The sequence below is a fragment of the Macaca mulatta genome, chromosome 14 (genome assembly GCF_049350105.2).
Source record: "Macaca mulatta isolate MMU2019108-1 chromosome 14, T2T-MMU8v2.0, whole genome shotgun sequence".
Classification (NCBI taxonomy): domain Eukaryota; kingdom Metazoa; phylum Chordata; class Mammalia; order Primates; family Cercopithecidae; genus Macaca; species Macaca mulatta.
The window spans coordinates 108,495,304-108,512,101 of record NC_133419.1 but is presented as its reverse complement, the minus strand read 5'-3'; the positions used below and the strand labels follow the sequence as shown (position 1 = coordinate 108,512,101).

The window sequence follows — 16,798 nt, the reverse complement described above, 5'->3', positions numbered from 1 at the left end:
AACTCTTAGCTTTGTTGGCATCAACTCTCTCTATCTGAACAGAAGAGACGCAAGCTGGTGTAAGTGCCGCATGCTGTCAAGCCGTGACAGTGACATGGGACCGCAGTGGATAAAAAGAGACAATGAGCACATGTGGCTGGCAAAGGCTGGACTGCATGTGGAATAACACCTTCATTGACAGCAGCTGCAGCTACGGTGGATATTCAGGGCTCCTCAGGCAGGCCTGAGGAACTAGGTTGACAAGTTCTCTGGAGAGGAATATACATTCTTGTCATTACTCATGGTATCCACCATGTGCTAACCAACTATTTTCCTTCCTCATTCTAAGAAGGGACACAGGGCCATAAGAAAAGGCAATGCAAAATGCTGCCACTTGGTACATGGCTGAAAGGGAAAGGATAATGCAATCCCAGAAGGGAGAGAAAGGACAAGAAAACAATGGGTAGTTAATGTTTCTGCTTTATCTAGCAACAGCCAAGCCAGGTTTCCTAGGAAGTTATGAACTTGCTGACTCTGAATGATGGTGTGATTTATAGTCAGCTCCAGGTTGTCTGTTTTTGACATTCTATTCACTCACATATTTGCATATTCAGAAGCTGTACGAGCACGAAACTATTAATATGAAATCCACTATACGTTACAGTAGAATGACATGTAATTTATTCATATAACTGACAATTAGGCAGTACTCAAAATTCATTTAAATAAGCAAGTGGTTACACAAACATCTAATAATACTAAAATTGATAGTCAGAAGGTATAAAATACCATGGGTATGAAATGCCATGGTAAATACTATTCAACAGACTACAATCATAATTCCAAACTAAATCACGGTTTTTAAAATGATTTTTAGCAGTTCTGGAACGATTTGACTTTTCCCTTTCTAAGCAATTTACATCTTCCACTGATACAAGACAAGGTCGTTATTTTCAAGAAATATTGCAGAGTGACTTAGCTTAGGTTGCTCTCTTGAAACACATTTTCTTGCAAATTGTTTTTTAATATTGCCTCTTGACATAGAAAACAAACTAGTCAGCACTTAGTTCCCCAAGCAAATATGCTTGGATCAGAACAGTGCCAGGGTGTAACCCAGTTCCGCAAGAGGCAGGCAGTGAAAAACCTTTTGCAGTTTTTGAAATATGCTTATTTCTTTTCTGAGGCTTCAAGCATCATACACTTAGGCATCCAAGCCAGTGGAGTTATGGGAATAAAATAGTTTGATATACAGATGACTATGACACAATTGCAACTGGGGTGAGGGGAAGTTACAATATAATTCTGCAGTGCTTCAAACAAAAACAGCTCCTACCTAAAGTTACTTCTTGTAAGCCTCATTACATTTCATGAAGCGTAGCTATGTTTGCAGGAACAGTTTGGCTTATCATGTGTCTGTCTGTATTATTTTATTTATTTATTTATTTATTTATTTATTTTTGAGATGGAGTCTTGCTCTGTCACCAGGTTGGAGTGCAGTGGTATGATCTCGGCTCCCTGCAATCTCTGCCTCCCGGGTTCAAGTGATTCTCCTGCCTCAGCCTCCCGAGTAGCTGGGATTACAGGCACCCGCCACCGCACCCAGCTAATTTTTGTTATTTTTAGTAGAGACGGGGTTTCACCGTGTTGGCCAGGATGTCTTGATCTCTTGACCTCGTGATCCGCCCGCCTCAGCTTCCCAAAGTGCTGGGATTACAGGTGGGAGCCACTGCGCCCGGCCCTGTTTGTATTATTTTAAAGTCTTATACTTTATCAGAATGAGGTCCAAGCATGAACCTGGCTTGAAAAGCTAGCAGCAGTAGTCATGAAACATATCAATAAATTAAAAGGCTTTCACAGAACAAGATTCGGCTAAACCTCTTACATACAAAATACAGCGAGAGAAATACAATTCTTTAATGCTGAACTATGAGGGAGAGGAAAAAAAGTCTAAAAAAATAGAAAACTCTCTCCATACCTGGGTGTCAAGGCAAGATGTAACACTGCATAATGCCACAATATGAGCAGTCACTGGATGACAGATACTCCAGAAACAGTGGTCTCTGGGGATCTCGGAATTATGACCAAGAGATGAAAATACTGTACCAAAAGGCATGCATACAATCACTGTGTGCATTCAATGCGTGAGCTGCAACCTAAGCAGAGATCTAACAAGACAATGAGGCAGTGTTCCAGGGTATCCATTAAAACTGGCGTGGGCAACTACATGTTGATTAAACCTTCCGAGGCAGCAAAATGTGGGCACAGCGCCATGTCTGGATTCTGCAGCTGTTTTATGATCCTCTTGCGGAATTTCTCCCTCACACGATTAAATTCCATTATGTCCATGGGGTCCTCTTCAATCCAAAACTTATGAAATTCGTGCATCAAATAGCCTGTTGGAGACAATACAATGATAAAAATGCAGGAGAAAAAAAATTCTTAATCACATTCAAAATCATTCTGAATGCTGAGGGAGATGCTGAACCAAGCCACAGCAACCATGGAGCTCAAAGAAGATGTCAAAATCTAGAAAATACCACTGTTTAAGATTATTCTTTAAAATCAGTGCAGTTGAAGACTACCAATCTGCAAGCTTATTGCAATTGGCTCTGGAATGGTTCTCATTCTTCCCAAGCAGAAAGACAAATTAGTTCTGTCATCTCTTGAATATGAATCGCATCGGGAACATTGTCTGAAAGGCTGACAGTGACTACTTCATCCTTCTCCTCCTAATTAAATTAACCTAACGGTCCAATTTTTCCAAATCACCCCACTCATTCTTTATTCTCTTGATATTTGATATAACTAAAGTTTTAAATTACCCCAACAAATCAAACAAATGCATTCTGACACTCTATTATGAGACAATAAAAATTGTAAATCAACCCTGAACAACACAGCCTGGTCACAAAACCACATGAAATTGTTAATAAGACTTCCTTGCTCTGAAGCAATAATTTCATATTCAAATCCTTTGGTGTCTCAAAAACGCTACCCACGAGTGATCGGGATTGAAACAATTTGGGGAATAAATGTGAAGTATTTGGTATAAGAACCTATTCATTGTGCTTTGTTCCCCATTATGCCCCCTCCCATTACCACATTTGTTTAATTATTTTTATCTACCACATTTAGTATTGAAATGTGCATAGGCCGGGCGCGGTGGCTCACGCCTGTAATCCCAGCACTTTGGGAGGCCGAGGCAGGTGGATCATGAGGTCAGGAGATCGAGACCTGCCACGATGAAACCCCGTCTCTACTAAAAATACAAAAAAATTAGCCGGGCCTAGTGGCGGGTGCCTGTAGTCCCAGCTACTCAGGAGGCTGAGGCAAGAGAATGGCATGAACCCGGAAGGCGGTGCTTGCAGATCGTGCCACTGCACTCCAGCCTGGGCGACAGAGCGAGACCCTATCTCAAAAAAAAAAAAAAAAAAAGAAATGTGCATAGTGTTTTGTTTTGTTTTGTTTTTATAATGCTAGATACTTGTAGGTAGTAAACTACTACAAGCTCAGGTGTCTCTATATCTTAGAAAGAAAAGTACTTAAGGAAGTAATCCTAGTTTAAAAAAAAGAAAAACAGCCAGGCATGGTGGCGCAAGCCTGTTGTCCCAGTTGTTTGGGAGGCTGAGGTGGATCACCTGAGCTCAGGAGGTCGAGGCTGCAGTGAGCTGTGATTGCGCCACTGCACTCCAGCCTCAGCAACAGAGTGATACCTGTCTCAAAAAAAAAGAAAAAGAAAAAGAAGACAAAAGAAAAACAAATATTACGCAAAATTTTCTTTGTCTTAACATTAGAAGGAGGTAGAACATAGAAGACAGGATTCTGGAGCCAGAAACCTGGTTTGAATCCTTGCTTTTCCACCTGCATGCATAAATGAAAATGGGGAAGGGGAGGATGAGAAGAGAATTTGGAATAAACATACTCAATACTAACAGTACAAAAAAAATCAATACTTTTTGGTTTTCTGGTAACTAGCTATGTATGGAAAAATGCTTCAACATAATTTCATACATTTTTAAAAATCTTTACTCATATTTTATTTTAATACAAAAATAGGAGTGACCTTCACTGTCCCCAACACACACGGCCGGCTGCTCGTCCACTTCCACAGACCCTTCCCACTGGTTACTTGTCTCATTACATTGTTAAGTATGCTTATACTTGTTTAAGTATGTGGTCTGTCTGTAAACTTAGGAGGAGGGTTGGGTTGACTGTTCCATTTCTTTTTTTTTTTTAAGTTTGTTATTTTTTTTAGAGGCAAGATCATGCGATGTTGCTCAGGCTGTCCTTGAACTCTGGCCTCATATGATCCTGCTGCCTCAGCCGCCCAAATAGCTGGGACTACAGGCACATGCCACTGTGCCTGGCTTATACCATTTCTTTTAGGACTAGCCTGCCTTTGGGCCCTTCATACTCTAGAACTGACTGTTTTCAACATTTCTGATGAGGGCACACACCAACCCATCACTCTACTGGCCTTGAGGCTACACAAGCCAGGGTTCCACTATCACTGTCGTGGGAACCTGACCACATCAGAAAAGGCCCAAATCAGAAGGATCAGTCGCCCCAGAAGCCACCTCCTCTGTCTCTTGTCATCTGATGCTTAGATTCCCAGAGGCAGCCTTCAGGCTTGAACTTCTCTGGTGACAACACTATTTGTTCCTTGGATGAGGAACCTGATTCTTAAAAGCTTCTTTCTTGCCAGGCACTGTGGCTCACACCTGTAATCCCAACACTTTAGAAAGCTAAGTCAGGAGGATCACTTGAGGCCAGGGGTTTGAGGCCAGCCTGGGCAACACAGGAAGACCCCATTTCTACAAAAAATAGCTTTTTTTGAGACAGGGTTTTGCTCTGTTGCCCAGGCTAGAGCACATGGCGAATCTCAGCTTACTGCAACCTCTACCTCCCAAGTTCAAGCAATTCTCATGCCTCCTAAGTAGCTGGGACTACAGGCATGTGCCACCATGCCTGGCTCATTTTTGTATTTTTGGTAGAGATGGGGTTTCACCATGTTGGCCAGGTTGGTCTTGAACTCCTAACCCCAAGTGATCCACCTGCCTTGGCCACCCAAAGTGCTGGGGTTACAGGTGTGAGCCACCACACCTGGCTTACAAAAAGTTTTTCTTTTTTTTTTTCTTTTTTTGAGACAGAGTTTCGCTCTTGTTGCCCAGGCTGGAGTGCAATGGCACGATCTTGGCTCACCACAACCTCTGCCTCCTGGGTTCAAGCGATTCTCCTGCCTCAGTCTCCCGAGTAGATGGGATTACAGGCATGCGCCACCACGCCTGGCTAATTTTGTATTTTTAGTAGAGACTGGGTTTCTCCATGTTGGTCAGGCTGGTCTCGAACTCCCAACCTCAGGTGATCCGCCCACCTCGGCCTCCCAAAATGGTGGGATTACAGGTGTAAGCCACTGCGCCTGGCCACAAAAAGTTTTTTAGAATAAGCTGGCTATGGTGGCTTGCACCTGTAGCCTCAGCTACTCAGGAGGCTGAGGTGGAAGGATCACTTGAGCCCAGGAGTTTGAGGCTGCAGTGAGCTAGGATGGTGCCACTGCACTCCAGCCTAAGCAAGAGAGAGAGAGAGACTCTGTCTCTAAAAAACAAACAAACAAATAAAGGTTCTTCCTCATTCTGGGCCTAAATTTGTTGCCCTGTATTTCACAAAACAACTTCAATCCTTCTCCAACTCAAGTGTTTGACGTGTGCTTTATGCGTTGAGCTTTTCTCTTTCCCTGCTTCTCCTCACCATTTCTCATATGCCATGATTGGAGCCTGTTTGTCATCTGGTTGTTTTAGCGCACATCAACAGAAACTTGTTTCCTCTGATCTCAATATCTTCTTCAACCAACCAAAAGAATTCAATCACCTGTCCATTTCAGTGACTGGGCAAACTCCTAAAATACTCCACAAATGATCTGGGGTACTTGTTAAAAATGCAGATCCTCCTAGATTTAACCAGACTTGTAATTCAATAAGATGAAACTCGTGTCACAAAAGTTGAGAACCTGTGGTCAAGAAGATTCTCTTTCTAAAAAGAAAGTTTCCTTGGCTTCCTTCTAAATATAATTTTTATGGTTCTAAAATAAATCTATGATAATTTATAATTTCTTCTTTCTTTATATAAAATGCATACATAAATTTTCCTGACTGGTCTCTGAGCTCAAATAAACATAGCTATTTTGTATGTAGAGTCAGGTTTCCAATACTATGAATTAAAATCATTGATAATGCATCTCATTAGTATTTCATGAGTGACAGCATCTTTTCTCCTGTTGACAATGATAAACAGGCAATATGAAAAATCATCTTTTCTACAATGTGCAGGAATATTGGCAACTCACTCTAAAGGTGATGTAGTGTGGCACAGTTATAGAAGAATGTGGATTTATTTGGTTTCCCCATTTTCCTACCTTACACACAATTATAGAAAAACATCATGAAAGGTTTAAAGGGCTTGGGTAAAGGTAGAGGAGTGGGTGGCTCCTAATCTGACACCATGCTCAGGATTCTTCCTCTGAAGATTGAAGACTGATTCCCTGAGACTCTCTTTCTCTGTCCCATCAGGAAAATAATTAGAGACCGTGTAACATGATCTTAATCAGAATGCAGAAATGGTGGTCTGGCTTCCAAGGTGCGTATTATAATCATAAAACTCCACTCACTTATACAAATCACAGTGTTCAAAAATTCATTTGGTCTGTCAGTTAACTCATCTGCCGATGAACAACTATGAAACAGACACAGTACTAGGTATTGCGGATGAAGAAAAAGGCAGACTTCCTGTGGTCCCTAATGCTGGGTTTGTTGGAGAGATGCAAACAGGAGTACAGTTGCAGCTGATGATTTGTTCACTAGGGAAGCTAACAAAGTGGCATGGAAAGGAGAGGGAGAAAACAGAGGCCAGGCTATTTTTCCACCATCTCATTGCATTCTTACAACAGCTTTGTGGAGTAGGTAACACAGATATGACATCTCCATCTTTCAGATGCAGATATTGGGCTTAGATAAGTTCCTCGAATGGTCTACAATAACAGGTACACCTGGAAGCTGGAAACCAGGGCCTGAAACCAGCTGACTTTTCGCCATGGCAATAGGCTGCCTTTTCCAGTGCATTCTGTTCCTCTGGTTCTTATTCCTATGGAATAGTCCCTTCTTTTGGAGGTCAAAGAAAAAGTAGTTTCCTCTTTCTCTTCTGGCCTTCATACTTTCCCTTCTGCTCATTACACCTAACCTCGCTCCATTTCAATGGGGCTGTGTGTTCAGTGGAGCTTTAGACTGAATACAATTTTTGTAACATAGTGCCTTGGCAGCTCAGTGTTCACCGAATAATACTGTAAAGTCAGAAGGATGGAGCTATTATATTCTTACATTTTTCTGCCTAGATGGAATACTTGTTTTGAATATTAATTTGGCTCTCCAATTCCAGCCTGCAGCACATTTGTTGCTGCTTGAATGTCTTGGTTTTGCTTCACTGCATTCAGTTAGTAGAGAGCAGAGACATATGCAAGGACACAGGTAATTGCAAGAATATTACAGAGGAGACATGTAGAACTGATCATGTCTGATTGAGGAACAGTGAATCTAGGGCACAGTTTGTTTCCCTTAGAGAGGCCTCAGTCCCTTTGCCTACATACCCCACAATCCATAGGGGGGTTGCTGCTGCTTCTAAAACCTGATGAGGGCCTAAGGAAATATGTAATCCTATTGCATACTTGCTCATCTGGGCTAGGATTCTCTTGAAGCATATCAATCCAGACCAAGACTAATATTGTTTTTTTTTTTTTTGTAGAGATGGGGTTTCACCATATTACCCAGGTTGGTCTCAAACTCCTGGGCTCAAGTGATCATCCTGCCTTAGCCTCCCAATGTGCTGGGATTACAGGTGTGAGCCACCGTGCCTGGCCTAGGCTAAAATTTCCCACAGAAACTAGACTCTCCTTTCTCCTGCAAAAAAACATCAGCCAATATTTTAGCCTTCCATCCATCTATGCATCCATCCATCCATCCACCCATCCATCCACCCACCCACCCACCCACCCACCAGTTACTACGCACCTCTGCCCTGTACCAGGCTTTGTGCTGAGGATACAGCAATGAAACCTGCCCTTAAATGCCAATTCTTTATGATTCTAACTTTGAATCTTTCCTGGGAATGTTCCCCCACTGTGTGGCTCTGATATTCTCCCAGGTGCTCACAAATCACAAATCTGTAGCTTGAGCCTTTCTAATCCTTCAGCACTCCAGAGCCCTACATTATGAGAATGCCCACTCTGCAGCTCCACATGGATTTCCCAAGAGCAGCTCACCCTCAGTATGCCTAAAACTAAACTCACTCTACCTTCCCTCAGAACTACTTCCCTGACTTCCCTAATGAGCATGGTAAATATAGAATAGGGCAAGTATAAGGGGCCAGGGAAACATGGCAAGAGGCTTTCTTTATCTGCATGTTGATGCACTTTGATGAGGCTTACCGAACTCTTCAGGACTGCCCTTTATCCTGCTCTTGGCTTCCAGTGCCATCTCTCGTCACTGGCAAACCCTATGCTCTACTTCTTAAATCCACATACTCTTTTGCTTTATGGCCTTCACCGGACCACTCAGCCACCATTGCCTTATTTCCTGCCACTCATCCTTTGGTTCTCTTCAAAAGGGGCATTTGCTTTGCAGAAACTTCCCTGACTTCCAGGCTGAATGAATTAAGGCAGCCACAGACTTTTTCTATATATATATTTATTTATGAGATGGAGTCTCACTCTGTCGCCCCGGCTGGAGTACAGTGGTGCAATCTTGGCTCACTTCAACCTCCACTTCCTGGTTTCAAGAGATTCTTGTGTCTCAGCCTCCCGAGTAGCTGGGATTACAGGCGTGCGCCATCACACCTGGCTAATTTTTCTATTTTTTCATAGAGACAGGGTTTCACCCTGTTGATCAGGCTGGTCTTGAACTCCTGACCTCAAGTGATCTGCCCTCCTTGGCCTCCCAAAATGCTGGGATTACAGGTGTGAGCCACTGCGTCAGCGACTTCCAGTTTTTAGAAGCAGTGTCTTTACTTCCTCAATCACTAAATTCCTCCCACTACATTTTATTTTTTTTAAAGACTTTTTTGTTTCCCTGAAGATAATGCTGGACCCACTACATTTTAAGTATTTGTTTAAATGCCTGTCTTCCTCAGCATAGAACCTAATCCATAGTAAAATCTCAATCATATTTGTTGGAGATGCTCAGAATTTTTATAGGAGTGAATATAATCATCCAATTATCAAAGCAGGAGCTGTGATAATGCATGTAAGGGACTTACATTTTCCATTAACAAGTTGTAAAGTATATGTGTTTTATAATTTACTTTTCATTTTTATCTAAGTTATACATGCACATTGTTCAGAGTCAAATAGTTTAACAAGTCTTGTTACAAAAACAAAAAAAAAAATCCCAAAAACAAAAAGAAAAAGCAGTCTCCTGCCCTAATTCCTGCTTTCCTAAAGCAGTATTTCAATTCTTTTAGCTGATTATTTTGGTTATCGATCTTCATAGCTCTAATCAACATGCTTTCCATTACTTGATTAAAAAAATTTTTTTTCTTTATAGAAGATTAAGATTTAGCTCCCTCTCACTCACCCCAGCCACATAGTCACTTATTTTCTCACCCTTTTCTTTACTTTGTATTAATAACTGCCTTCTTTGTTTATTTGCCTGGCTTCCCCCTTAATTTAAGCCTAAACTATCTCCTAAATATGCCAATGTTCTCGCAGTGCGTTCAAACATGGTAATATTCTGTCAATTTCAGGTTCTTCAAAGAGTCTCTCCCACAGCCTTCTGACCTTCTAGAATCTAGATTTATTATTTGCAGCCAATTGCACAGATATCTTGGGCTTTCCCTTCACTGCTCTCCTGGGACAGAGTTCCTATTTTCCAGACCCCATTTATTCCTTTAGGATTATTACTCTCTTATTTTGTGGAAATAAGCTTCCCGATAAAGGTACAGGGAAGTAAAATGCTTAAGACCTTGCATTAAGAAACTGTTTTTATTCTATTCCCATATTTGATTGGTAAGGTAGTAAGTTATACCGGGTGTAAAATTCTAAACTAGAAATCATATTCCCTTAGTTTTAAAAAATATTCTGTTAACTTTGATTGACTTATTGATTGAGATGGGGTCTTGCTCTGTCACCCAGGCTGGAGTGCAGTGGTGCAATCACAGCTCACAGCAGCCTTGACCTCCTTGGGCTCAAACGATCTTCTCACCTCAGCCTCTTTAGTGGCTGGGATTACAGCTGACTAATTTTTTATCTTTTTGTAGAAACAGGGTCTCGCTATGTTGCCTGGGCTGGTCTCAAACTCCTGGGCTCAAGCAATCCTCCCGCCTCAGCCTCTCAAACTGCTGGGATTACAGGTGTGATGTGCGGCGCCCAGTCTCTCTTAACTTTTGAAGACAATATTCTATGTTTTAGAATACAATGTAGTGTTGAGAAGTCCAATGTCATCTTGATTCCCAATTCATTATGTGACAGCTTTGGAAGTTTTCGGGGTCATCTCTTTCCAATGTCATTAAATTTCACAATGATTAGGTCCTTGGTGTGGGTCTACATTAATCTGTTGTGTAGGTACTTATTTCTTTAAGTATGAAAACTCATACTTCAGTTCTGAAAATTTTTCTTTCTTTCTTTATTGGATTCCCCTTCCTTAGTTTTCACCACTATTTTTCTGGCACTTCTATTATTCAGCTATAAGACCTCATAGAATGATCCATTAATTTGACAACCTTTTTTATTTTCTATTTTCCATCTATGCCTTTTTGCTCTACTTCCTAGGAGAGTTTCGACTTTATCTTCTAATCCTTCTTGGAGATTTCACTTTTGCTAAAACATAGATCTGAGAATTAACTCAGGCTGTCTTCAGAACCTGCACTCTCGAGTGCTATGCCATGAGGATCAGAGGGAGAGAAACACCCATGACGTCTTTAAGTCAGAGCAGAAGTGGATACACTGGAGATTACGCAAGAGCCAGGAAAGAGAAGAATTTACCATGCCTGAAAATGTAAGTGTGGATTTTTGAATGAGAAAACAAAAAAATCAGAACCAAAAGAGGAAGTTCAAAGGCTCCAAAGCAGCCAAATCACAAAGATCTCTCAGCTTCGATCCTTGTCGGGAGTGTTCTATAGAAACCTATATATATATATATATATATATATGATTTATATTTTTTGAGATGGAGTCTCACTCTGTCATCCAGGATGGAGTGCAGTGGCACGATCTCGGTTCACTGCAACCTCTACCTCCTGGGTTCAAGTAATTATCCTGCCTCAGCCTCCCAAGTAGCTGGGATTACAGGTGCGCATCACCATGCCTGGCTAGTTTTTTTATTTTTAGTTCAGATGGGGTTTCACCATGTTGGCCAGGCTGGTCTTAAACTCCTGAGCTTAGGCAATTCACCTGCCTTGGCCTCCCAAAGTACTCGGATTATAGGGGTGAGCCACCGCGTCCAGCATAGAAACCTGTATTGACAATTATACAACAGGATACTTACAGAATGTTTGCTGAAAGTGAGACAATGTTGGAGCTTCTGGGGCGATATTGTAGAAATGGGTTTTTAGAGCTCCACTGATCAGTAGATTATATGCCAGGTCAGTTATATTGATGCCCACAATTGCAAATGAATACCTATAAAGTATAAACCATAAAACCAACTGTGTGTCACATATAAGAAATAAGCATTTCCCATTAGCATGCTAAAAGACACTACTACCAGTGCCATGACAGTGTACAAATGCCATGGTAATGTCAGGAAGTTACCCTATGGTCTAAAAGGGGAAGAACCCTCAGTTCTGGGAATTGCCCACCCCTTTCCCAGAAAACTCATGAATAATCTACCCCTTGTTCAGCAAATAATCAAGAAATAACCATAAAAATAGCCAACCAGCAGCCCTTGGGGCTGCTCTACCCATGGAGTAGCCATTCTTTTCTTTTATTCCTTTACTTTCTTAGTAAACGTGCTTTCACTTGACAAAAAATAAATAAATAAATAAATAAAAGCATTTCAGTAATTGATAATCTGATATTTAACTTACTATTAAATTATCAGAGTAGCAGGTCACCCTTCCATCTCTACCCTATCAAAACCTTGACTTTTGTAATTTAGCAGAAAATTTCAGTAATGTGTATCAAGAAAATTGGTAGTTCATATACTTTGACCTTTCCATTTCCAAATATATGACAGAAAAAAAATCCGAAGTGGACAAAGCTTTATAGATATATTTCATTATAGCATTTTTAATAATAGAAATGACATGGAAACTATTCAAATTCCTAAAGAAGACAGATAGCAAAATAAATTATGGTAATCTCATATATTACAGTTGATTAAAATTATCTTCTTAAAGATGATTTAAGCAGGATATAAAACATTACGGATAGAGCAAGCCATTTTATTATATAAATGCACACAGATGTGCAAGGAAAAAAACTAAAGTAAAATGCCACAAAAGTAACAAGATTGGGGTGATTTTTTGTTTACTTTTCTATAATAAATTGTATATTACTTTTAAGATAAGAAAAATTTAAATAAGTATCTTAACACAGTGTGTATTTTCTAGTTCCTTATTTACATGTTTACCAAAAATTAATGGAACCCGAGTTCTTAAATCTTCTCTGCTAATATAAATCCAGCACAGAAAAAATTCTCTGTTCAGAAATATTTTTGGATAATATGGGGCATTATAAAAAAACTAAAGTAAATTTTTATCAAATAGCCCAATATTTGATGAAATCCTTAAAAGAAAACTACCAAACACAATTCTAAGTGATTTCTGAAAATCATTTCCTTATAATTACAACTTTCTACCTTGTCAGTTGTTCATAGGCAAAGTAATATCATATAACCATACAGATGAATCCACAAACATATAAAAGGGTGCTTTAAATATTTTAACTAGATTGTATATTTCTATCAGAACAAGTAGAGTTTCACTCTTGTCTTTCATGATACTCTAGTTCTGGTTCTGGTTCAGATGGACCATCTTTCCATGTGAGATCCCATACTCACCCAATTGCCTTATCCATCCTTTTCTTCTCCCATTCTGCTTTGCTGAATTTGCTGAACGGATGAATGAATAAGTAAGTAAATCAGATTTAATCTCTAATTGGTACTTGTCCTCTTTTAATGCTTATGTTAAAACTGTTAACTATATGCAGAGATGTCTGTAGCTCAGTTATCTAACACTTATCAATTTAAATATTATCAGTTTTAAAAGCCACAATACAATTTATGTGGAGCTCAGAAATGGAATTATTTAAGGCCCTGCTATTTACCTCCTATTCACTTTAGTACAGCCATGGGAGACAGCCCTAAAGGCCAAACATTAAGATATTCTTTTGCACTATCATTAATGATCAAACCCCTCCTTCCTGAAACATTTAGTGAGGTAACTAGATGTCATCTCACTCTCTCATGATTCCCCACTGCATTTTGTTTGGTTTTACCTAGTGGTGTTTATCCTATTCAGTCTTATTTGTGATGCCTGATACATGGTAGATGCCAAATAAATGTTCATCGATAAATAAATGATTGAATTAGTAAAAGAAAGAAAAGAAGAAAAGAAGCAGGGAGGGAAGTAAGCAAGGTAAGGAAAGGAGGAGAGGAAGGAGAGACAGAGGGAGGGAGGGAGGAAGCAAGGAAGGAAGAAAAGAAGGAAGCAAGGGAGGGAGGGAGAGAGGGAGGGAGGGAGGGGGGAGGGAGCATTTACAGGTTTTAAAAATTCTGTCCCAGTAAGTGCTATGGTGTTTCTTCTGGCTAAGTCAGTAAGCCACACTAGCTCCATTTTCATCTGTTTTTGTAATTTAAGCTTCTGAATAAGACTGTTTGAAAAAAGATTTCTATCATAGAAGCATTCTGAAAATGCTTGCTTGCTCTCTCTCTCTCTCTCTCGCTCTCTCTCTCTTTCTTGGCCTCGCTCTGTCATCCAGGCTGGAGTGTGGTGGTGCAATCTCGGCTTACTGTGCCCTACATTCTATTACTCTGTGTGCATCTGCCCCACTCCCATGCCCTTCCGTACAGCCAACAGGAGGAGGCAGGACTCATGTTCCATTCTTCCCTGTGACTGATGTAACCTTCATTCAGTATTTTACACTAAGGTCATTTAGCCTTTTCTTATATTTCCAATGCAGATAGATATGTAATTTAACAAATAAGGAGGCACCGTTTATTTATAAAGCTTTGTTGAAGAGAAAAGGGGTGCTTATAAATTCTTATATACAAAGTTTGTATACATTGTATAAACCGTAGTTGGCATTTGAACTCAATACAGTGTAAAAACTAGTTATTATGAATATTTAATTTCTCTCTATCTGACTAGAAGAAAGGAAATCCAGAACACACAGCAAAGATTTGATTACAAGACGCTCATATAATACACACAACACACAACTACAAAAACATTACACAGAATTGATATTTAACTATGTGTATTTTCTATTCTATAAATGGTTATAATTCAAAATAACTGCTTTTAATTCATGTTAAAATGTGCCACCTGTTTCTAAAGTGTAACTTCTGGCTAACAAACCAAACAGCTGAAGAGGAATCAGGAGATCAGGAGATTTTTTTACCTTAAAGATTCATATCCAAACTAAAATAAGGTATGTGTGCAATTTAAGAAATTATATATATATAAGAATTTATAAGCACCTATTTTCTCTTCAGCAAGGCTTTATAACTACACAGTATCTCCATATTCATTAAATCATATATCTATCTGCGTTGGAAATAAAAGAAGAGGCCAAGTGATCTGTACTTATTTGATACTTATAGGATATCCTGACCCAAACAGATTGCATTCCCCTCGTAGGGAGAAAACAAACACACACACAAACTAACAGTCAAAATTTTCTTCTTAAACTTGAATCCGCTTTTATCCCTCAGGTAACTTTAATACTCAACCAATGGATGTTAACAAACGCAGTAATGTGTCATGCTTGCTAAACGATAGACAGGAAAGAGCTTTCCTTAGTACGCACTGACTTTTGAACTTTATTGATTCAATTTTATTGTAGTTTGAGGGATAAAGCATGGTAATTTTATATACATGACTACACATATATGCATGCACACACAAATGCTAGTCTCTTTTTAAGTAAGAGTAGTCACCCCAAACCTCAAATACTTTCTCTTGGATGGCTGACACAGGAGATACAACTATAAACCTTTTTTTCCTCTTCTTTTTTTTTTTTTTGAGAAGGAGTCTCGCTGTGTCGCCCAGGCTGGAGTGCAGTGGTACGATCTCGGCTCACTGCAAGCTCCGCCTCCCAGGTTCATGCTATCGAGTAGCTGGGACTACAGGCGCCCACCACCACGACTGGCTAATTTTTGTATTTTTGATAGAGACGGGGGTTTCACCGTGTTAGCCAGGATGGTCTCGATCTCCTGACCCCGTGATCTGCCTGCCTTGGCCTCCCAAAGTGCTGGGATTACAGGCCTGAACCACCGCGCCCGGCCAAGCTTTTCTTTAAGAAAGACTCATAGACAAAGTCAGTGCCCCTCCAATGGTTAATCAGAAATATTGTGAGCTTATTGTCACTTTCCAAGGACCGTGGAGGACTCGTGTCTTCTGACTGATGTTCCTCCAGGAAATGCCACCTGAGAGCATGGACAGACTCCCCAGCCAATTTTAACTAGAGGGAGTTTAGAGTCTCTACATTACAGAAATATGCAATTCAGAAGATGTAGTTAAAAAATTAAAATAGCTTGATTTTAACCATATAACAAGAAAAAGCTAAACAATTGTAGTGTTTTTCTTAAAGGAATGAATTTTTAATCTTATAAAATATTACAAATGTAAATTCGGGAAGTGTAATATGACTTAATGAATCTTAGCCAAATGAAGCTAGAATGAGTAAAATAGTAAGGTGGGGGGGGGGGGGAAAGCCCAACTCAACGTATCCCTGAATTTTAAGAAGGTTTTGATAAAATTTTGGATTTACTTAGCCAACATGAATACTAACAACTAATCTACCATCATGCTGAGGAGAAAAAAAAAGCGATATAAAACTATGATTGCAAAATAATGGAACTCCTTCTAAGAAGAGTGACTAACACACACACACAACTACCATTTATAATAATTAAATTAGATATATTAATAGAGAGTAAAGTTGTTCCGTGCAACAAAATTCCCAAATAAAATGCCCTCCTCTGGGGTAACTGGAGTCAGAACAGGTGTGGTGAGGGGTTCAGCCTTTAGGTGAGTGTTCAAAATGTTTCTCCAACCAGATTTCGTCATGGCTGTAGAAAGACCGTTTGACATTTTCCAAGCGGTCAGTCTCATCTGGTTTTCAGTTCGTTAAAACATAGCCCAGCTATAATCAACTATATTAGATTAAAAGTTTGAAAATGTTGGCTTTTAGAAACAAATAAATTCAGAGTTCCTTAAAAAAATTCTTACCCATACTTATTCTAAAACAAAATAAAAGCAATAAAACACAAAAACAAAGAAAAGATACCTTATTTCTTCTTTAGTGATATCCCTTCATGTAATCAAAGAAAAAAAAAGTAGAAAAGCAAATGAAAATGCAAATAATTTAGCATCTAGAATTTTACAAGAAAGAAAGAAAAAAGCCTCAGCAATTCCAGATGTTCTCACTTGGTCCCTGACTTCTTAACTTCCATTCTTCCTTCTGTTCCCCCGTCATCTTTCTTGTCTCTGGACCCTTTCCCCCAGACCCTGCCTTTCTTCCATGGCCACCTCCTCAGTCTTCCTGGACACTAGTGACACTATCAGTCCCTTTAAATATAAACACATATCTCACCTGAATAAAATAAAATAAAAA

The 16,798-nt window shown here is 39.7% G+C and overlaps 1 protein-coding gene across 4 annotated transcripts in view; it reads right to left on the bottom strand.

Moving 5' to 3' along the window:
• Positions 1-640: 640 nt before the first annotated feature.
• ELMOD1 (ELMO domain containing 1) overlaps positions 641-16,798 on the bottom strand; it is a 76,589-nt gene continuing 60,431 nt past the window's right edge. For 2 of the 4 annotated variants that reach the window (XM_028832650.2, XM_015115592.3), the window contains 3 exons: positions 13,020-13,070; positions 11,505-11,638; positions 641-2,372 (listed from right to left, as the gene is read on the bottom strand). In XM_028832650.2, the coding sequence (XP_028688483.1) occupies positions 2,200-2,372; positions 11,505-11,638; positions 13,020-13,070 (358 nt within the window). In that variant the 3' untranslated portion in view covers positions 641-2,199. Of the gene's footprint in view, positions 2,373-11,504; positions 11,639-13,019; positions 13,071-16,471; positions 16,496-16,798 lie in introns of all 4 variants that reach the window. The other 2 variants (XM_015115591.3, NM_001266487.1) reach the window with 2 other exon arrangements.